Raw genomic sequence first — 24,057 nt, 5'->3', positions numbered from 1 at the left:
CCTTTTATTTCTCATGAATTTAAAATGTAGACACTTTTTGTTTGTTAACATCTCCTTTAATATCACTTTAAAATCACATTTTGCATCAAGATGATGTCAGCAAAGCCAAAATATTGTTTGTTTTTATAGAAAATGGTTATAGGTGTGAACATTTATAGCTGAAAAAGTCTGATGGTTATTTATCTGTGTGAGAAAGCGGAATAAATATCTGCTTACAGTCATAACTGACTCATATACAACTCACAGTGTTTGGGAGGAGAGGCATTGGGCTAATGACGAAGACAGCTTCTCGTGTCACAGTAACCTAAATATGGAAACCAATTTATCTCATCTGAGTGTTATCTTTTATTTAATTATCACAGATCTGAATTGGTTTAATCTCAGGTATTGCTCCTAGTCCTGTCTGGCTGTTTGTTCAGTTCTTATGTGGACACGATCGATCTCCATGTAACAGCGGGTGTGGTTGCTAGGAGACTGATGATGTGACTGTGCAGCCTTTGTTGATTCATTAAAAATGGGGTTTGAGTCAGAATGAAAATGTACCGGAAAGAAAGCATTGTTTAAAAATCAGTAAAAGCCTGTAAAATATAAAAACTCAGTCAGAGTCAGGGACATACCACTGGTTGCTCCCGTACCTTCCTCATGGAGGCCGCTCCTGAGCTCCCTGAGCCCGAGTACCTGCAGAGACCAGACAGGATTACATAGGAACCACAAACAACTGTTACAGCTCCTTCTGTCAATCACGTGGTCACACCACAAACAACCACAGGTACACACTCACCGGTCTGTTGTGTCTGCCCGCAGTGTGTCCGCACCTCGCTGGTCATTGAAAGGGAAATAAAAGATTTCATTAAAGAGCTTCACAAATCCCTCCATACATTTTCTAAATATATACACATATACACACGGACACATACACACACAATCACACTCTTCCTGTGTACATCTATGCTGGTCATTTTCATCTCCATGCTCTGCTTTTGTGTTTATTGTTATCTACTGTAACTATTCTACAATGCATTGAAAGCTCATCAATGTGGATAATGGGAAGGAAATGTTTCTTGACAGGCTCCATATTAGAAATGTAAAAGTTTTGTACAAAAACATTGTCCCTTTAACTGATGAGTAAAGTCATGTTGAGCCACTTTAATGGTCTAAATACTGTGTAAATCAGTATGTAATGGGTAGGTGTAACACTAGTCATTCAAAAATCATTTTGATAGTTTGAGTCCGGCATTACTTTTCGCTACATTACAAATGCAACATATCTGATTCGCTAAAAGGCTAATATTTTAAAAATATTTTCTACATACCCAAAGAATCCTTATATGACAAAATGTTTACATAAAAAAGCTAGAAACATAAACACATTTCAATAAAATACAAGCAAGTATAACTTGCAGTATGTTACTAGATTGTATAACACTGCTAACTCGTCAACTGACTGTTTGTTGTTCAGTTCTTTAATCTATCTTAAGGCACAACCACATCTACATATATATATAACTTAGTATTTGGTATATACTATATATATATATATATATATATATATATATATATGTGCTTCATATTTCCCATTTAGTTTGGGCTGTATATTGTATTGCACTCACAAATATGCTCAACATATGAAACATAACAAATATGATGAGTTTAATAGACAAAATATTTTGCATTAATGGAAAAGAATTGTACCGAGAAAAGGAGAAAGAGGAAACAAGCAGGTCATTAATGTTAGCATATGCTTGTTAGTGCAGGATAGTATACTTCATGTGAATAGATATGAGTCACCACCATGAGAGACACACAGCTGGGAGGGCTAGAGAGGGATGGTGTGAGCTGAGCTGTGAACGTGTGTGTTTGAGTGCATCGTGTGGTACACACAGTCCGTCAGTCGTGCTTGTAATTGGTCTGGCCGATGCTGAGTCACACACCTACTCAAAGGCATACGTGGTAGTGTACGTGTGTGTGCGTGTGCAAATGTGTGTTTGTCCGGAATAAATTCCTAGTTAGGCTCAGGCGTGTCGAGAGAAACGGGGATATTAGGATGAGTTAGGATGAGTCGTGAGATGGCTACCCTGTATACAAATATACTCCTGTGTGCTAGTGTGTGTTTGTTTGCGCACGCCTCTCTTTGTGTGTATGTGTGTGTGTACATATGAGTGTGTTTGCATTAGAGAGAAACCGCAAAGTTACAGAGGGGCACATCTGAGCGTGTCACTGTCATTCTCATAATGTGTGATGCTGGAAGTCGTGCAATAACACTTATCATCCTCTCTCTCCTTTGTCTCCTCTACCTGACACACACACACACACACACAGACACACACACACACACACACACACACACACACACACACACACACACACACACACACACACACACACATACACACACATAACAACAACGTGTGAACATCATGTTCTGTCCTACAACCACCAACATGCCATTCTAAAAGGAGAAAGACATCAACTGAGACATGAGAAAAGTTGATTTAGTGACATAACTGTGCTCAAGTTTGCTCAGAAACACAAACCGGATTAAAGCCATTTTGACGTAGTAAAAGCACAGGTGTGAATATTAAAAATAGAAATTAATGTTATTAGTTACTCCTGCACTTTCCCTACTGGGACATGTCAAAATGTCCTCTGTGGAAAAGAAACATCAAAAGCAAAATACGGCCTTCGAAACAATCTAAATAAACTTTGCCCTTGAAAAATTCAGTAATTATTTTGAGCTCTTCTAATGATCCAAATGGCTTTGGTATTCCACATGTCAAAGAAAATACAGGTTTTCATTCTGACCAGAACAACCAATGTTAGTGTTGCACACTCATGTCCTTTTAGTCCTATAGATGTAAATCATTAAATATGGTCCCACAAGAATAGTTAGATTTTTCTACATGAAAACATTTTTTCATTGTTATTTGTAAATTGTTCATTTTCCCTCACTTTACTGTTATTGTAATTCTTCTTTTTCTTTGTTATCAAGACATAAAATTTAAAAAACCAAAAAACTTTAAAATAAAGTTATGAAATGTATAGGTGGGCGCTGCAGTTTGTCACAAACGGTATTCAAACAGGAATAAATGATGCATTTGTTTGTATTTGCAGCAGCAGATCAGATTTGGAACCCTGTTTACAAATCAGGTAGGTAAATGAAGTAGTACTTAATGTCTACATGACACAAACAACACAACAGACAATCATCAAACACTTTGACAGCTAAAACTGATTTAACTGATAAAACTTGTTCTTGACTACACCCCTAATTAGTAGCATACATTTTTTGTTGGTGTTTTATAGGATTTAATGACAGGAAGAAATGTATAGACTATAAGCATCCTTTAACATAGCATATGCAGGCATGCCTCTATCTGTGTGAACACAAATCCACTACACAACCAGGCAAACTCCTCAGCACAGACCACATTCATCTGTTCACAAATGGAAAGAAGCTGTTTTTCTTTGCTGCCCAATGAACAGAAGTGACCATAAACTATATCTTCCATGATGATGAACTGATGTGGCTAACATCCAGCATTAGACATATCAACACAGTTATAACTACATATAACCCAGGAGCAGATGACAGAGTGATTTCATTGAATGATTATTTGTTTACTGCTGTCTGAAAGCCCAATATCCCCCCAGGGGCACTAGAGTGCACTCCTACAGAAACCAGCTGGAAGCAACTGTGTACATACGGGCAAAACTTCAGGAGGCTGGTCGAGGCGCAGGGTGGAGGACAGCATGGAGGGACTGATGGGAAAGCTGGGGCTGCTGGGATTGCGGCTCTTGCGCCGAGAGCGTCTGGTGGAATCCCGCCGGCTCTCCCTACTCTGACCCTCGGGCTCCTCCTCGATCACCAGGATCTTGTCATCGCTAAGGTAACGCAGCAGGGAGTTGTCTGAGTCTGTGGGGAAATGGAGGAAGGATGGAGCAGTTAAAAAGAATGGGCAGGCTAAACAGAACCGTTGACAGAGAGAGGAAAACCACAGAGGGGGTGGAGATATTATCATAGAGTTGAGGGAGAACCCCAGAGTAGAAACAGATGAGGGTGAATAGACCCTTAGAGATAAAAACCCAACAGAAAAGGATAAAAGTGCCTCAGAGCCTCTGATATGGATCCACAGCCGGGGACATTCGGCTTATCTGTTTGCAGTGATTATCCTGATTTGGAGGGCACAACTGCTAAATCTTGTCACTCTTTGAAAGTTTTATTCTGATTAAACTACAGATAGAAAAAAAGCACCCCTTCTTATTTGTTTAGTATCCTTATACCTAAATGTGAAAAACTAAAACAGTGACTGAGAGAAAGAGAAGGAGAGAAGCAGACCCCCGATAGGAGTATTGTGCTTTAATGTTATTCATAGACTTTCTGATGGTAGAGTGGAGGATCCTCGTTTGAATACAGATCGAGTCTTGCCGCAAAATGGTGAAGCTGGTTAGAACTGGTCACATAGAAGTACCCTCATTTCCAGAGCAGCTGTATAAATGCAATTTCCTTGCATTTATGTTTATTTGTCGCTCTGTCAGATACATACCCGACAGATATGTATCCTCACACAACCACAGCACCATGGATAACCAGAGGATGAGCTGAAATGTGTTGAGCTGAGTATGGAGCAAAGCGCGGCACCTGTCTGACCCGTTTGTGTCAAGTGTGTGAGGGCCTGCGTTTCATCTTGTGTGCTGTACGTGTTTGTGTGTGTGTACCTCGGCTCCCTCTCTTGCCCATGCTGGGTTCCTTGGCCTCGGCCATCCAGTTATATTCGGGAGGCATGGACACTGGTCTGAGGTCACCTGGAACGACCAATCAGCAATCAGAGAGTCGGCTGTGGGGGGAGGGGGAGGGGAGTGGTGGAGTGTTGTCTCAGGACGGCAAGTGACTGAGAGACAGCGTGGGAGACAACTGGAGGGGTGGACAGGTGAGACAGAGTGTGTGCAAGTGAGGGGGGGGGAGGAATGGAAGAGTCTGGAGGAACTGCGTCAGAGCGTGAGGCAAAGGCCACATGAGTAAACTTCACTGCAGCATGCTACCTAGCTTATCTGCTAGCATTTTTATTGTTAGCTGAAGACCACTGGCGAGCTACACAAAGCTGTGGTACAACCGAACAGCAAATTTGACTGTAGCATACATCAAAGCTGAAAACACAATCAATTAGTACATTATAATAATAGTAATAGTATAATAATAGCAACCACTTGGCCATATTAGTAAACAAAAAATGTGCTACCTAGCTGTGCCACTATGTTTACTGTTAGCAGGTGAGCTACACGAAGCTGTATGTTTCTGCATTTCAGTATAAAGTTGTTTATAACTGTGATGACTGCAGTTTGGTTCAGGTATTCTGAGATTTACAGTGAGTTGGTCAAATTCCTTTGTGGGAGAACACATCCACACAGAACAGAAATGTTTGTGGTAGAGCGACACTACATAGAGCAGCTGAGACAGTGACATGTATCGAACGTTTAAGCTGAAGACACAAGCAATTATCACACATAATAATAGTCATTTTTACACAATCTGTACCTGTCATGTTTCCGGCAAGTCCAATATTTACTCTCCTTTTAGCTCTGTTTCAGTATCCACCAATGACAGAACTATCTGGCTACTATATAGTGTTTAACGTTAGCAATTTGGTGCTCCACAGGTAATTTACAGTTGGTTTACCAATTTGCCAAATACAGCTGTTTCCTGCTTTGACTGGAAACAATGCTTAGTGAGCTTGAAGTAAAAAAATTGCTCAGCATGGTTGGAGGGAAGTTGGGTTATAATTCTCTGTGGGTTTGTTTTTTGGCCTTCACACCTTTAATGACAAATATAATAATTCAATATAACAATAAGTAGTGCAGCTTTAACATATTGATACATTTAGGCCCACAGGCTGAAGAGTCACAAGGTCCTCTAATTACCTTCATAAACTCCATATATAGCAAGCACGGCTATTGTAAACTAATCACAGAAGTTTGTCAAGCTTTTCCTGGAAGGTGCAGAATGTCTAGAAAGCTGTCTGAGACAATTTTGGACACACACACACACCTATGTGTGTGTGTGTGTGTGTGTGTGTGTGTGTGTGTGTGTGTGTGTGTGGGGGGGGGGGGGGGGGGGGGGGGGGCAGAAAGGGTGCTAGAGACAGTGTTCTTAGACTGACCCTTTGGCATGTGATCAGTGTTTTTGGGACATGTGCCCGCGAGTAAAATAAACACAAATAAAGCAGAGCCATGAAGTGAGTGATGAACACATAAGGAGGAGGGTTGAGTTAAAGATGAAACAAAAACGGTGAAAGAAAGCTGTGCTTCAAAACAACTTTCCAAGCAAGAGCCAGTTCTGCCTCATTCACACTGTTTGATTGCACTCGCCATCTTACCATGGGTGGGGGTCTTGTCCCGCCGGCGAACCCCTGTATTTCGGACCCTGTCGTAGTCAGACCCTGGGGGTCCATCTCCCTCTAGCAAGGAGAAGTACTGACCGCTGTCCTGGTCCAGGTAGTAGCTGACTGCCTCTGAACCTTTGGAGCCGGACTGGGAGCTCACGCTGTAGCGGCTGATGTCGTCACATGACATCAGACCCATCTCCTCCCTGAGGGAAGCAGAGCTGTCATCACTACTGTCATCAGCGCCATCATCAGTGTCATCAGCTGGATCATAATAACCAAAGTTCATCATAACGATAATCATCAAACATACATGTGTGTGCGAGCGTCTGACCTGGTGCTGTAGAGTCCAGAGACAGGAGAAAGGATGTAGACGTCCTGCATGCTGGGGGCGTCCATTTTAGACATGCCTAAAGTTCCAACGGGTGTTGGTGAGGTGCTGGTGGGGCTGGTGGGCATCGGCTGGAGAGAGAAAAAGGGAGAATGACTTTGGGTTAGTATGAATGGATGGCAATGAGAGGATCTCAACCTTAATCTCACAGAAAAACAAGCAAGCACATAATTTACGAGGGAATCTTACAAGTGAAATTTGTCATATGCTTATTTTACTGCAGCTACGACTTGTCTAAATATCACAAAAAAAATATTATTTCCACAGAGCTGACATGTTGTGTTTGTTTCTTTTTTCACTATATTTCTGATTGTGTAGCCTCTCATCGCTTCACTGTTCTGTCATTTTGTCTCAAGCCTCCTCACTCACACAGGGCTCACCATGTCTGTTCCCATGACAACCCTTCCTCTCCCATCCTTTCCGCGCTCTTCCTCTCTCCTCAACGCAACCCCCCCCCCCCCCCCTTACAAGAGAGAGGAGAGGACAGAGGTAGCGAGGCCTTCTGCATCAGCTTGGCTCAAGGACACGTAGATACGTTTGTTATCGGGTCCTCCGTGAGGACAGGGCGCCTCGCTTGTGATGTCATGGAAACTCAAGCTCCAAATTTCAAACGACTTATATTTATCCTCAGTCGGAACAACTGGGGTGACAAATACGTAGCTCACAGTTTCTCCCAGAGGACGAGGTTTCCCAGAATTTGAAGAATGAAGTGTTTTACTGTATGTCAGATGAGTACACTTCATTTGCGTGAGGAGATGTCGAGTGTGGACAGAATAAATAAACAGACGCAGAGCCCGAGCGACGGCGAGGCAGGCGGCGTTCTCATTAAGAAAGACCAGTGTTTCATCATTTCATCAACAGTCCATTAGTGGAATTCATTTCATGTTCCAAACTCTCTCTCCTCCTCCTCTCACCCTCGCTACCACCATCCCCAGGTCCTGTCTCTATCATCATCTCTTTCTATCGCTCAGCCTTCTTCTGATGAAGGCAGCTTACAGTAAGACGGCTTCACAGTAAATAATGGAGACCGGGCGGGAAGAGAGGGATGCACGCGACAGAGAGCAGAGAGCAAAGGAAACAGGATAAAGAAAGAGAAAGAGAGACTGGGGGAAACAGTGCAAGGGGGGGGGGGGGGGAGTTGTGGAGTGTGGTGATTGGAGCTGAGAAAGAAAACAGTAATTTAGTGATTACAGCCCACTGCTGTCTGCATGGAAAAAAGGGGGTGTGTAGGGGGCTTCCACAGCAGGCGAAATTCCACTCTGTTAAGAAAGCACTTAAATCATTTGACCCCTGTTGCGCCCCCACTCCAAACTACCAAGAAATCCACCACGTACACCCTTCCCAGATTAATTGTACCCAATCCACTGCCTTAACATGCACAAATGCAGACATTCTGACCCCACTGTATTCTTTAGGATGTATAAGTGCTGGATGATAAACTGAATTTAATTAATCACAATAGACTGTATATCAAGATCGACGCCACGTCTCCTCTATCCAGAGATGAACCAAAATACCAAGGATACAAATGCTGCCATCTTGCACATTTGGAACCGCAGACTGTGCAGTAGCAATCACCAATACACAAGCTCCACCAATCGTGAGTCAGTCTCATCTGACAATCTGACAAACTTGCCAGAAAAATGTACACTTGAAAAAACATCGGTGTGATAAGAACTACCTCAAATGACAGACCATCTTTGAGAAAAATGTATTTAATATCTAGTTTTACTTTTTATTTCCTCCATGTTCCATTTATTAACATGGAGGAGGTGAGGTTTCTAACCTACACTGCGGCCAGCCACCATCAATATGCTTTGGGTTCACTTTTGAGGAGGACTCTCCTTTTTCAGCAGACAGGGTTAGGGGGGTTAGGGTAACACTGTCAGTGATACCAGGACCCTGGAACAGAAGCAGCTGAATGGAACACATTCATTTCCTTATTTACACCAGTGCTTCTTTTTCTGTGACATGTTGACATGTATTCCTAAAATACATATTAAGTCTGTGATTTTCAACTAATAAGCATGGGCTCATTGATTGATTCTGGTTTCTAGTCTTTCATATCTGTGCACTAAGTATAAACATACCGCAGCTAGCTTAGCTAAGCACAAAGACTAGAAACAGGAGGAAACAGCTAGCTAGACTTTTTCATTTGAATCTCTCCATAAAAGGAATCTGGATTTATTTTCTTTCCACACTGCATGCTATTGGCTGACCCACAGTGGTTTCCGATCAATCAGTGAACTATGAGGCAGAAACTTCTCGCAGCTATACAAGCGTGTCTTAGGTGTGTTGACTCAGTGAAGCTGTTCTTCAACAACAATGGCGGCTGCTAAAGTAATGCTGCTATAGCATCAGCTAAATCAGGATTGGAGAGTATTTCTTCACTGAGAAGAGAAAAGAACAAAGTTTTCTAGATGGAAGAAAATGGATTTTCTCTTCTGCAACAGCGATAGATGGTGACAGGTCTATCCAATCAACTGCCAAGTGTTTTTTGAAAGCACCTGCCTTTTTCCAAACAGTTCCCAGAAAATACTCCAGATGGTTTGTTCAACAAAACCATCTGGCATATCCCAAACTGCCAAACCATTCCTTTAAAATAAGAGTTTTTGTATTATTACTGTGCGTCACAGTTCCTTCTTGACCTTGGAAATCACAAACAATCCCTCCTAAAGTTCCATGCAGCTGTTATCAAATTAGTTTTTTTCATATTACATGCTCTTTCATGACAGATTTCAAAATGTTCGTTACTTTCTGAAAGGATAGCAAAAAGTATAATTTGAATTATCTGTCATTGTGTCAAAACTCTGCCTCAAACAGGAAAATAGACCAAAGAATGTACTCAAAGTAAGATGTTAAAGCAGCTGTAACCCCTCACCCATTGCACCCATTCAGCTGGTCCATCAATAAAACATAAATGGTCATTATACCATTATTATGTTACCAAAAACAGCAAGTGTTTACAAAGAGTAATAATTCATAAGTCTAAACATATAACATATTTATGAAAGGGGGCACACGTGTGACCGGTGAAGTGACCTGTCACATGGACATGGAACAACGCAGCTGGCATAATGCGATATGTATCACATGTGTCACAGTAATCCTCGTCGTCTTTGTTAGAATAATTGTCTGTGTCAATGTTATTACAGTGCATCATTAAATTGCTTTTTCTGCAACCTACTGAGGATGAGACAGACACACGTGCAAACTCACAGGCACACACACACACACACACACACACACACACACACACACACACACACACACACACACACACACACACACACACACACACACACACACACACACACACACACACACAGAGCGAGAGAGAGAATATAAAAAGGTTGCTTTGCAGGGATTTGAGGCTGGAATCACATGATAATTTGCAGAGATAAATTGTTTCCTTAGTGGATTTTTTTTGTAATCCAGCTGAACGTTTGCCATATTCGGGCTAAACTTCACAGCCGTGCAATTCATCCTCCAAAAGCAGGCTTAGAGGTATGAGAGTGCATGTGTTCATGTGTGTGTTTGTTTTTGGAGTGTGTGTATGTGCGTGTGTCTGTGTGTTTGTGTGTGTTTATACAGTATGTATCCAAGACCAGAGTGCAGTGACCCAGTTCCTTTGTCTCTCAAAGGAGCAATGGAAATGATAACGGGAAAACATCACTCTGCACATGTGCAAAAACATGCATACAAAACATTAAAACATGCGTTAGAAATGCGCACACACACACTCACACACACATGTACACACACACAGGCTGTTTAGCAGAATATTTTGGATTCGGTGAATTATCTCCAGTATTTGCTGAGTAGCGGTTCTTTTTTCAGAGCCAGTGGAGCTGCCTGTAGTTGCTTATGAATAATTAAGGGTTTCAGTCTTTTGAAGAGAGAGAACAAATCTAAAACACTCTTTTCTTCTCTTCTCCCACATATATTTCAGCGCTCTGATCTTGGCGCTAATGGCACGGTTGTGTCTGAGAACCCCATTAGGGAAGAATTTCCACAATCCACTGTTGTTGCATGCAACGAATATAACAATAAACTCATGAAAATAACTTGAGAGTGATGGTCTAACAAGACAGCAAACTGGAAACAAGAATAGTCCTCCAGATAGATTGTATTAGACTCTATGGATATTACAGGGTTTTATTGGTTTCTAGGTCACTATAGAAACCACATCCACGAGCGGAATCTGTGGCCGTCTCTCACTTGATCATATGCTCGAATGTACAGTATATCACTAAATATTGAATTTATATTCTTTATGACATGTAGAAACAAATAGAAACTGAAACAACTGTAGCTTGACAAGAACAAAGAACAGGCCTGATGGAGCAGACAATGTAAAGGAGGATAAAAGATGGACAATGGAAGCTGAGCGCTGAACAGAGATCATAGCATGCATGTAGCATGTAAATGAATTAGCCTGATGCTGGGTTAAAAATAGCAGCCATGGAGCACAAGGGTCTGACAAGAGAGAAGCTGCTTCACAAAGCATGCAGGCAGCTCCAGAGCAGCCCTTGCCTCAACCCTCCGTCCGTCTTGGCCTAAATTGTTCTTTCCGTGCACCAACATTTGTTTGTTTTTCGAGCCTCTGAATGAGACAGATTTGAAAAGTATTTGTTGTTAAGTAAGATATGTAAAGCAGCTCTGAGCCTTTTTAGATTTACTGGACTGAACATTAAAGTAATGTACTCTCTTTTGAAAGAGTCATGTCCTTTGGGACAATGGTTGAATGAATTGGGACCAAAGTCTCAGTACAGATATGGGAGGATGTGAGTAAGAGCATGACTCTTTGGTGACCTTGCACTGCCCTGTACCAGAAGTTCAAGTCATATTATACCATTTGAATAATTCACATGCCTCTTAAGTACAGATGTAGGGTTTAATTAGCTATATTTCACCTTTTATACTTCAATTTTGAATGACCTTTATCTTGAATGAGATTTAGGAACCAGCACATTTGTTAAAAGGCTTTGGAGACTGTCAGCCGTACGACAGGCTGTAAAACCAAGAGATTTGCTGAAACTCTCAACAGGAGGACGGATGCAAGGTCAAACAGTGGACACGTTTCCTTTTGAAAATATTTGTTTAAAATGCTTGTAGGAGAATGCAGAGGTGGGTGGTAAAAACAAGAGCTGAGTGAGTCAAAGATAAAGCCAGAGGTACACAGCTTACTGAACGTACTGTAGTGCTAAATCATCCCGTCTCGAATATACTGACTGTAAGTAGGAAGTGTGGAGGTATACATGGGGATTCGTAGAGGGAGTTTTTCACATTTCACGTGAGGATGTGCAGAGGAGCCTGTTCAGCAGTGAGGACATCCATGTGTTGCTGCCATTTACCTGCAGGCCCAGTGGTTTCCAGCGGACGTTCCTGAGCAAAGCCGGTGTGGAGCTTAGGGTGTTCTGGGGCCGTTTCTTCAGCGTGAGGATGACTCCGCACGGGTCCTCTCTCAGCGCGTTCACAAGGTTCTTCAGCTGCCAGCCCACCTGAGGAGCAAACACACAGACACACAGGGCTACAGTAAACAGCTGCTGCACTATTTAAGAAGGGTCAGAGCAGACTGTATCTGCTCAGGAGACTGAGTTCTTGTGGAGTGCAGGGGGCGCTCCTGAAGACTTTTTATGACTGTGGTGGCATCAGCCATCTTCTTTGGAGTAGTTTGCTGTGGCAGCAGCATTTCAACTGCTGCCTGGAAATGACTGGACAGACTGATTAGGAGGGCCAGCTCGGTCCTGGCATACCCCTTTGACCCAGTGGAGGTGGTGGGACAGAGAGGGATGATGGCGAAGCCGTCTTCTCTCATGGACAACCAGTCCCACCCCCTGCAGGACACCATCACAGCACTGGGCAGCTCCGTCAGCGACAGACTGATTCACCCTAAGTGTCTGAAGGAGAGGTATCACAGGTCGTTCCTTCCTGCAGCAGTGAGACTGTACAACCAGCTCTGCTCCCAGTAAAACTACATGCACCACCATTATGGACTGAACTCTCTTAACTGTGCAAAATCCACTGTGCAATAATCATCTGTCTGTGCAATATAAACGGTCAAGTGCACAGTTTGATAAAGGACAGCACCACCATTAGACTATTCATAAGTTACCTTACATTTTAACTTGAATCCTTAACGGTGAGGTATTGGGTAACATTTCTCTGTTTTTTGAATTCCTCGGTTAAATGTACAATAATGAAACACTGGCCACTAGGGGTCTATCAATCGAAATAATAACAAAAGTCCTAGTTTGTTGTGAAGCAGCGTGGAGTCATGGGAGTTGTCTTCACCTCCATTGCCAATGAAAATCTACCTTGCACTACTCAGGTGCAAATAATGTTCACGGATGAGGTAATAAAGTTTTATTAATGTTACGCAGCAAATGGTACTGAATAACTGTGATCCATTATGAGTGACCGATACAAACAGTGGAAGGTAAAAACAGCCGACTGGCAATACATTATAGCCCTGGAAGTAATAGCAGAGACGAGGAAAGACACAGGTAGAGTGGATATTACGCAATTAAAAGGTGACCAAAATGAAATGTCCTGTTACGGTGAATAAAATTGTGGGTTTGAACATTGTTGGAAACGTTTTGGATAATTTAAGTACACAAGTCAACAAAATAGAAGGTGTCGTGTTTTTTTAATGAAGAATTGTTACTTATTACATCTGTAAAAAGACCATTTTTGTCTGTACATTTGGTTAATAGTAATTGGAGCCCATAAAAATGATTTTTTATTCGATACCATTTCTTTATAACTAGCTTCAAAACTCTGATCTAATGCTAATCTGACATACAATTAGTTGTCAGTTTATTTTAGGCCTCTGGCTAAAGTTCTGCATCACCTCCAATCTTATCTCCATTTATTTAACAGGAGATGATTATTCAATTCTGTTGTCATTTTAGAGGCTTTAGTTTGGGGTAATGTTGATCTGCTCTTTGTAACACTGAGAGGTTTTTACAGTGTGTGCTTATTGATATAAATTGTATTAGACACAGGGCCCTGTATAATACAATTTGAGCAAGCCTGCGAAATTTGAATACATTTCTCCTACAAGGCAGCTGGCGACACGTCACGTCTAAACAGCCATAACTAAGTGGTCATGAGTCTGAGTGCGCTCATTAAAATCCATCGTCTTCATCTACGAAACTTTGTTGTCACCAAGCTGTCCAAGTGCCAGTGTTCAGAAAACACTGGCATATTCAAATAAAAAACATCTCTTTCAGTATGTTTATGCTCTAAGGAAGCGGGAGCGATGGGGAAAGAGTCAGAAAGAAGCGCTGACTGCAGTGATTTCTCGTGGTTGTGGACAGCCCGTCTCCAGAGCTCGCAGCACTCGTCAGGCCATTGATTGGCTACAGCTACTGCAAGTGTCCGCAGAGGCCACACACACACACACACACACACGGCTCTGACCTTATTCCTGACATAATGATGACCAGCCTGTGTCAGCCTGGTGTCCCGTTTCTTGTTCTCTTTGGCCCACTTCACAGTTCAGCTACTGATCATCGGCCACAAGGGACAGGAGGCTTCTGTCGACATGTCCTGTCCTGTTGCCCTCTTAAAGGAAGGAGGTAAACCAGGACACACTAGGACTCACCGGTGCCATGATCAATAACTTGGGATCTGATTCATTGATTTCAAACTCTTAATACTCATTTGCTACTGCAGAAAACAAACAAACATTTAAAAACTGCCCATTGACCACCTAGTAAGATTTGTGATCTTACTTATCTATTTTTTGATGAAATTGTATCTATTGCTAAGATATGAATGTTGATCAGTGCAGCTTCAACATTGGATCATTTCTGTTTCTTTTGTTAAATGAAAAAAATGGTTTGCAAAATTAAAGTTAATTCTCCCATAATTGTGAAATATCTTTGCTCTTTTAAAAGCTAATACTTACTTTTTTTTGCTTTTAGTGAAGTAAGTTTATACTGTGGCTAACTAACAAGGTCATGAATAGTAAAGTCCACCTGCTAGCACTGTAATGTAGAAATCTGTTATGAAGCAGTTATTGAAGACAGGTTGTCGCATCATTGTTAGTTCAGCTTTATGCAGCTTTTTTGACCATTTTGTCTACTTTCTTTTGGATTCATTGCTTTTGGCACAGAAAGTATTTGCTTGTGGGCGGCTGTGGCTCAGGAGATAGAGCGGCCCATCCACTATCAAGTCAGAAGTTCAATCCCAGCCCCCCCATTCCAAGTGCTGAAAGGTTGAGCCGGCAGTGTGTGATTGATGTGTGATACAGAAAGTGCTGCACATAGATGCACGCTGTGAATGTGTAAAGCACTTTGAGTGGTCATCAATATAGAAAAGATGCTATATAAATACAGACTATTTACCATTTTGCCACATGCTTTCCAGTTGTGTAAAATAAATGATATCGCACTCTATTTGAAGAAACTTTCCACTAGATTTGTGAGTATCCATTTATATTAAGATGGGTGGGTGTATGGTGGATTTGCAAAAAGTAGAAACATGTAAAATGGGCTTGGAAATTTGCGATTACATAAGGTATTGTATTGGCTCTAGTATTTACTTCCAAAGGTTTGGGACATTTTCATCCCAAAGGAAAAGCCAGAATTAACTGAACTGAACTTGAACCAAACTGGATCCCGATCAAAACTCCTCAACCCTTGTTTGATCCAGCACAACAGTGGACTGCAGGTACCGAGTGCATGAGCAAACACAAAGCCTGAACTGACCAGGATGGTTTAAAGCTGTTCTGTTATGCAAACGTACAGAGAGCTAAAAGAACAGAGACTTACCAAAGTAATAATAGAGCATAAACTGCTGCTGGAGAGTTTTTTTTTTTTTTTTTTATCCCAGGGGTCTTCATTATTTTCCCAGATGCTATTACCTCCACATAATTATGTTGCCTCTTCAAACAATCAGTTTGTTATTTGAGCAAATTCCACATTTTGCCTCAATAGAGAAGCTAAAAACTGCAAGTCCTGTTTTTGAAGTGGGCCTCAAACAGAAGCTCATGCATAGACATGAGGGCAGCGCTGTTGCTAAATATGTGGGATAGGTCTACATAATGTTTCTATAATATAATGGAATTTGTTAATTCAATATCCACACTAATCTCATTTGAAATATAAAGATAAACTTATCCGCCGTGATGTTGAAGGAGAGTGGCTTACAGTATATCCATCTTTCCTCAAGCTGTATTTTGGATCGGAAGACAAAACTGTACTGACTTCTGCTGTTCTCCCTCCGTTTCTTTTCATCCTCTTCCTCTTCTCCCCAAGTCCCTCTTTACTTCCTCCTCCTCTCCCAGCTCTGCCTCATCTCAGCATCCCCTGACTGCTTTACACCCCTTTCCCCATCAAGAGACACACTCACACACCTTCGTCTCCCCCGTGCTTATCTCCTCCCCCAGAGTGAGGGATCAGAGTGCTGAGGATCTAGCTGAGGGAGTAATGAGGGGTTGGAGCTGAGAGCCTGGCAGGGTGCGATCTGCACAGTCACCTCGTGGAGGGAGCGAGAGGGGGGGGGGACAGAGATAACATGCAGCTTCCTCACGCGTCAATCAACACCACTCTCCGGTGCCTGCATCGCACGCTTTCACATGAGCAGCACCTATCGAGACGTACGAGGAAATACTTACGGGAAAAGCACACAGGAGACGTCTACACACAGACACAAACCTTTTTTTCCCCCAGCTAAGAAATCTAAAAAAAATAAAACGCTGAAGCAAATTGTTTGTGCCAGAGCTGACAGCACAGTGCGCTCAGTCACATGCTCCCGCAACCCATCGTTCCATTTAAAATTGCTGCCCAATTTTTTTTTTTTTGCGCGCCTCTGATGTGACGAGTTGAAGGCAGAAACACAACTTATTCAAGTCTGAAAGTGGAACATGAGTTCACATTTCAAACCAGACGCCTCCTTCAGGGGTTTTCTCTTTCGACAGTGGAAACAAATTCCAGAAAGAGTTCGCTGACAATCATGGTGGACGGAACAAAGGTCTTGTCACAATCATTTCTATAATCTGCTCCCACAGCAAGGCCTAATTAGCCTACATACTGACACAGGCACAGGACAGGAAGCACCATGGTGGTGGTAGCAGTCAGACATCATGTACCTTGACAGTTCCTCAACATAGCACAGAATTGGAGAACATTTCCTGTGATTCTCCATGGCAACAGTGTTACGCCTGGAAGCTGTTTAACTCACCACTGTCTGGTGGTTGACTTGGATCACCTCGTCCCCTGCGTGGATCTTCTTACACTGGTCGGCTGGAGACTGCAGAGGCGGAGATTTGAGGACAATGGCAGCACATTTAGGAGATGCTGACTCGTACGTTCATTGATATAGTGGAATTTGAGACCCTAAATTGTGGCTGTGTCAAGTGTCGAGCTTCCGACTGATTGAAACAAAAACTCACATTCTCTGTGGTTCCGGTGATGACGTGGAGTCCGTCATATGTCGATTTGATATACATCCCCTGTAACACAAGCAGAGGGATTCAGTATTATACAGAGTACAAATACAAATACATGATACCTTTTATTTTTGCATCTATGTGTGTATTTTTGACTCTTTCTGTGTGGGCCAGAGACTCTAGGTCAGAAAACTCAACAGTGGTAAGGCTTGATAAACTGAATGACAAATTTAAAGAAATACCAAGGTGAAGTGTTTTGAGCCACCTTAGCCTCCAGTGCCGCTTCAGTCCTCCTTGACTATGACTCTAATTCAGTTTCTGGAACTCAACTACATAATTTTACACCATATTCCCAAGAGATATATCAAACGTTTGGCATTTTTGTGATGGTGGTGAAGTGGATTAGTCAAATACTAATATTAGTTGTAAAACTGAGCTGTATGATTATGAGTCTATTATTATTGTTATTATTATTATTATAGCCATCAAACCATTCAGTAACCCCTCATGTCTGTATTCACATTTTTTTAAATCACAGATTATTTACTATGTTTCCTTTCTTTTACCACCTGACTCACAAAAGACTGGATTTGGTTTGAGACTGAAAACCGAAAACATTCCGGTCACTAGTTCTGAGCTGGTAAAGTAAATAATTAACCAAGACAGCAAAAGGCCGGCAGTGCATATTCACACAACTTAAATATTTAATTATTAGTGCTGTGCATTGAGGAGACTTGGATGCAGGTATGTGAAAACACTATTAGCAGCTTGAAAAGGCAAATATTGTAACTCTGTGAGAAATTGTCCGATTAACTTTCAAGTGCTTATTGAGAAGACTTGTGACTTCCATTGTAATTCTCCCCAGGAGACTTGATATTACAAGACTTAAACATTTCCCTAGAACATGGATGAAAGCATTAGGTGATTGTTTCAGAGAGTGGACTGTGGAAGCTGAACACACAATATACAAACAACACATGATATATTAAAGCTGTTTTGATAGCAAAATGTGGCTAATTTACTCATTCAGATAGCACTGACCAATATTAGCATTCATTTGTCATTCTGTCAGTCACCATCAATAAGATAAAAAAAATTGCTAAAATGCTCATTGATCTGAGAGGTACAACAGAGCTGGGTGATAATCATTTGTGGGTTCATCAATATAAATGACCCCCTTTGTAATATAATTGATTCTTAAAATAAAAATATGAATTAGTGCAGCTTTAATAACAACCTTGGTGTAAATGTTTGCGCGTGACCTTACCAGGCCTTCACTGGGCATGATGCTGGTGAGGTGGACCACCTCCAGATGGGCAGACTGAGAGACCAGAGAGTCAGATGACAGAGAGATGATGTGGTCACATATCCCTGCTAAGGTCTTACACTGGAAGTAAAGAGAGCAGAGGGGGGGGAAATGACAGGAAAAGAGAGAGAGAGAGAGAGAGAGAGAGAGAGAGAGAGAGAGAGAGAGAGAGAGAGAGAGAGAGAGAGAGAGCGAGAGAGAGCGACAAAAAGAAAAAGGCAGAAAGTTATTGAGATTGGTTTTGGTCCGCGGGGGATGCTGTGACCTAGCTGGAGGAGGTGAAACAGAAATCATTTCATCAGACAGTTCCACATCGCCACCTCCATCACGCCAGCACACAAACTGTTTCCTGTCACAGGCTGTCCATGGGCATGCCCACAAGACACCGTCACAGACTGAACAACACACCGCTGATACCAAACACAACCCGAGGTGCCCAGATGACATTTTCTAACAACTAAATTACAGAGCACAGATCTCATTTGTTGTTATCTGTATTTTTTCAATTGGAAGATAGAGGCAATTTTTTTCCATCACATCAACTAAATTAAATCAGACTGGATGGATTTTTCTGTGTTGTGATTTCTTTCTTTTTTTTTTACACTGCACTTACATTTCTAATACATATTACTGCATTCGAGTGCATCCAAGCACAAACGCCAAATGAAAAGCATGACTTCACCTTACCTTTGTTCTAAATAAACCTTGGCTGTTTGTCTGCTTGGTCACGCATGCAAGTTAATTTATCATCAGCAACATCTCTGCCTTCTGATCTTGGCTGACTGACTGCAGTGGGTTTTACAGAGACCGTTACCTTGGTTATCCTGCCTCACTGCAACGCTACTTAGTGCATACGTGCATGCAAACACACACTCGCTGGAATGTAACAGGCGTACATGGAAGAGGACATACAGTTTATTCTCTACATTCACACAAGCTGCATGACAGTGAGGAACCCTGCACATACTAATCTTCTCATCTCAATCCTAATGAGCAATTACCGGATTATAGTTATGAAATAACCAGAGGAGATCTTACTCACACGCACACACACGCACACACACACACACACACACACACACACACAAACACACACACACACAAACCATGGCTTCAGGGGAAATTACATTGACTTACATCGATTTCCTGGAAACTTGCTCTATAACCTTAACCATTGTTATACTTGCCTTATCCTGACTCCCACACTAACCAAAATCTAAGTCTAACCTTAACCTAACCCAAATATTCACCTTGAAATTTAATAATTTATATTATTAGGGACTTGCTTTTTTGTCTCCATAAAGATGACAAGTCACTATGATGTTAGTGTCAACAGATTTAGGACCACATACACACACACAGACACAGACACAGACACACACACACACACACACACACACACACACACACACACACACACACACACGCCCACCCTTTTCTGGGTCAGTTATTGGAATGTTCCGCTGCTTATTCTGTTTATTCAGTACTATTATGTCAAAGTGTACTCATTATGTAATGGGATACCCAGAACTGTGAATGTCATGCACAGACACCAAACAAAAACTTGAGCTTTAATTTGAAAAGAGAAGAAAAAAAATATTAACAAAAAGCAATATATTTTTAATCTGGCCAATACAGTTGTAAGTAGCATGTGAAGTGCCCAGCTGGAAACTACAGCGAGCGACAATGTTGTGGCTCTGCTTGTGTCCCGCTTTGATCATCAGACTAATAGTCTTGACCTGGGACTAAATTGAGGCCGAGAGACAAAAAGGCCCAGAGAGTCTCAACTCAGCTCCTCCAGCTGTGACACACCCAGCCTTGATCAGGCAGCCTGCTGGAGAATCAGAGCGCAGATTATAGGGAAGTTAACTTATGTGGCTGGCTGGCGTGAGATTTGAAAGCAGTGAAACAGAAAGCCAGACATAGTACAATGCCAAATGGATTAAGCTCTGTGTGCACACAACCCCCTCCATCCCCCACATCCACCACCTCTCTCATTCTCATTCTCCCTCACGCTTTCTTCCCCATGGACTGACACCTTCTCTCGGTTGCACACGCATTCAAACGCAAACACACACTCTAAGCACAATTGCGTAATTATTTGTCTCCGCATGCATGAGTGTATACACACCGTGGCAAAAATATACCTGAACTGAGACACAGAGGAGGATGGACAGAGGTGGAGGGAGAAGGGGAGTGGAGGAGGGAACTCGAAAAGCAGGGAGGTGGGAGGGAGAGTCCGGGAGGAAAGGGGGGAGAACACAAGGGAAAGGGAAACACACAACTAGGACAGTCTTATGTAATTCTCCTCATCCTTATGCATGCATGCACATAAAAACACACACACTCACATACACTTCACGCTCCATCAGACACACAGACTCACACATGCTCATATCTTATCGCTCTTCTTCATCATCTCTCTACTGTCTCTCTCTCTCTCTCTCTCTCTGTCTTTCTCTCACACACACACACACACACAGTTGTCCCTGTCCATCTGATTGCTGCAGGCCGTAGTCTAGAGGAGTGCAGAGTAGCAGTGGGTTTTGCATTATTGAGCAGAAGCTGACGAACGTACAACTACCACTACAGTACAGCAGAGCATTAAACGGTCTCTGAACCCCATGCTGGATGTACAATGGGGGCACAGTGGCTGAGAGACTCTCACATAAAAGTCTGTATGGATCACAAACCATAAATACATAACTGAATAATATATAATTGGACATTTAGGGAAATATAATGACATTATTCATCTTTATGCCAAGACATAGAGGTGGATGTACTCTTACAGCTGTACTTTAAATATGAACCTATAGCCAGGAGATGGTTAGCTTAGCGTAGCAAATGGAAATGTCTATATACATACTTGTGGTCGTGTGATGCAACTTCAAATAGTTCTTTCTAATGTTGGCACTTTCTTCTTCTTCTTTTTCGGGTTATTGGCGGGTGGCAACCAACGTCAAGGCACATTACCGCCATCTACTGGATCTGCCTCTTCTTCCTCTTGTGTCATCATTAAGATGACACATGGGACTTATCAGACATTTAAAAAACTACAGTTCTTATGTAAACGTTATAAAACATTACTCTGTGCTCTGCATTTATTTTATCACCATGTGTGTCCCGTGAGTGGCTGTGTCACTTCCGCTCCACTTTATTAATTTCTAAAATGCATAGTAAACAACGATCAGAAAGGAAGCAGCATCTAAAAGCAAACACCTCTTCTTCCCTCTCTCCCTCTCTCCCTTTCTCCCTTCACGCTGTCTCCCTATTTCACACATAAACCTCCCACACATAACAGACTTAGTCATGTGTAGCCTTTAGTCTGGCACCCAGGGTGTGTGTGTTTGTGTGTGTGTGTGTGTGTGTGTGTGTGTGTGTGTGTGTGTGTGTGCGCGCGTGCAGGCACATGCAAGTGCCGCTGTGCATGTGTGGTCCAGGTATTTCTTATGATGTGGAGACCTAAATCTCTTTGAGTTTACATTTAAGTGGACAAAAGGAAAGTCTCTAATAATAATGATGTAATTACATTTTTAAGTGAGGACATGTTTAAGGTTAGATCAAAGTGAGGCTAAATCTAGGGTAAGATTAAACTTGGAGGTAAATATTTAGGGTTAGATGAAAATTTATGTAAATATAGGGTTAGATTAAAATTAGGCTAAACCTAGGATTAGATAAAAGGTTGGGTGTACCTAGGGTTAGATTAAAGTTGGGATAAACCTATGGTTAGCTTAAAGTTAGGGTAAATCTGGCGTTAGATTAAAGGTAGGGTAAATATAGGGTTTGATTAAAATTGGGGTATATCTAGGGTTAAATTAAGGCTGGGGTAAATTAAGGGTTGGATTAGTTTAAGGTAAGGGTAAGTAGTTATTATGATTTAGGTTAAAGTACATCTCCAGGAAACATGTATAATTTTGTGCACAGGTACACAGATGGATAAACAAGAAACTGTGTGTGTGTGTGTGTGTGTGTGTGTGTGTGTGTGTGTGTGTGTGTGTGTGTGTGTGTGTGTGTGTTTGTGTTTGTGTGTTTGTCTGAGTGCATGTGTGCCATCTAAATATTTGAAGTAGCCCAATGTCACTGTCCTGTGTCATTAGCAGGCCTTTAACAACAGAAGTAATGACCGCAACCAAATCACTGAAGGGGGGGGGATAATCCCGACAGGGGCTGCATCACAATTTGCAGAGACCAACCTCTCAAATACAGTCTTGTGATTAGTTTTGTTGATAGAAATATGTCATAGATATGTAAACACCTCAACATTAGTATGTTCCTTGGCATAAAATGCTAAAATATTTGACTGTGAACTCCCCCTGCCACCGTGTTATTTGGTTTTCTCCACCTGACCTTGAATGACAGCAGGAAGTGTCCCAATCCAACTGTCAGCCCAGATCAAACACTAGCTGCTCACTCGCTTTCACACGAGGACACAGACAGTTTTCTGTCACACATGCGCGCCCGCCCCACACACACACACACACACACACACACACACACACACACACACACACGATAAAATGGAGCTTGCAAAAGGCCTCAGGCTGGACATTCACAATCCTGTGCCACAAATTCCTATAAAAATCACAGTACTCTAACATGCACATACACACACACACCCATGCAGAAAACACAAACATACACAGGCAGCCACACAAATCGTTCAGCTGTCTATTTCTGCTGTTTGTTTTTGAACACATGCCATTTTGTTTCACAAGCAAAACCATTGCAACTGCTAACGGAGCAAAATGGCAAAACCAGTATGTCACCCAGAAGTGATAACATTTCACTGAAGTAATGGCTCTACATTTGGTTTGCTTTCTGGCTACGACGAGAAGATTGAAACCATCCTCTCGCTAGTTAGCTTAGCTAATGTCGAACCTCAGACCTTTGATTCTGTGCAGTGGAACTGTGAAATCTAGGAAATTAAACTATGCATACACTGGGCTGTTTTATCTTGTCCGACATAAACCAATATTCAATAAGTATTGATGTTTCAAAAAAGAGTTTGATATTTGAAAACAGAAACTTACCACGTGGAGAATCTTATTCTCTGTCTCGTACACTGTGCAATCCTGCAAAATGAAAGAAGAAGAAATATAAGAAGGAGAACGCATCAATGTGGGCATCCGCACAGAGGCTCAAATATCTCCTTCCTCCAAATATACTGTAACAGTGCAGAAAGAAGGGAATAAGAGAAATCAGAGATGGATGACTTCTTCTCCACTGGAGAACATCGGCAGTCAGCTGTTTTATTTCTAACTCTCCACATTATGTCTGGTACTTTATAATCCAGGCAGGCTAATACATTGGATTCACCATTTCTTGGAGTGACTCTTCTGTGTGGAGATTCATAAGCCTCCTTGGGATTTAGAAATGACATTATTTGAACATGACAGATTGTTATTTAACGATAGCTGATAGTTAATCTATTCCTGGGAAAGCAGCCCGCTGAATCTGCCAGATGTGCATGGTAGCAGTTAATTTGTCTGTTTGATGCATTAGTGCGGGCAGCGCTGCCACCTTTGTCTGTCTCGCTGCACCCTGGCAGCCTCAAGTTCATTTGGCCCACGGTGGCCCC

At 42.0% G+C, this 24,057-nt stretch overlaps 1 protein-coding gene across 6 annotated transcripts in view; it reads right to left on the bottom strand.

Annotated features, from left to right (window-relative positions):
- The window catches only part of si:ch211-26b3.4 (connector enhancer of kinase suppressor of ras 2), a 59,182-nt gene that overhangs the window by 12,115 nt on the left and 23,010 nt on the right, over window positions 1–24,057 (bottom strand). For 5 of the 6 annotated variants that reach the window (XM_034598114.1, XM_034598110.1, XM_034598109.1 and 2 more), the window contains exons 5-15: window positions 23,510–23,551; window positions 18,438–18,557; window positions 17,174–17,233; window positions 16,963–17,031; window positions 12,126–12,272; window positions 6,712–6,839; window positions 6,372–6,583; window positions 4,717–4,803; window positions 3,705–3,913; window positions 782–819; window positions 618–678 (exon numbers count right to left, since the gene is read on the bottom strand). In XM_034598114.1, the coding sequence (XP_034454005.1) occupies window positions 618–678; window positions 782–819; window positions 3,705–3,913; window positions 4,717–4,803; window positions 6,372–6,583; window positions 6,712–6,839; window positions 12,126–12,272; window positions 16,963–17,031; window positions 17,174–17,233; window positions 18,438–18,557; window positions 23,510–23,551 (1,173 nt within the window). The remainder of the gene's footprint in view (window positions 1–617; window positions 679–781; window positions 820–3,704; window positions 3,914–4,716; window positions 4,804–6,371; window positions 6,584–6,711; window positions 6,840–12,125; window positions 12,273–16,962; window positions 17,032–17,173; window positions 17,234–18,437; window positions 18,558–23,509; window positions 23,552–24,057) is intronic. The other variant, XM_034598111.1, reaches the window with a different exon arrangement.

Source organism: Hippoglossus hippoglossus, chromosome 10 (genome assembly GCF_009819705.1).
Source record: "Hippoglossus hippoglossus isolate fHipHip1 chromosome 10, fHipHip1.pri, whole genome shotgun sequence".
NCBI lineage: Eukaryota > Metazoa > Chordata > Actinopteri > Pleuronectiformes > Pleuronectidae > Hippoglossus > Hippoglossus hippoglossus.
The sequence above is the reverse complement of the archived record's forward strand: the minus strand, read 5'-3'. Positions and strand labels throughout refer to the sequence as shown.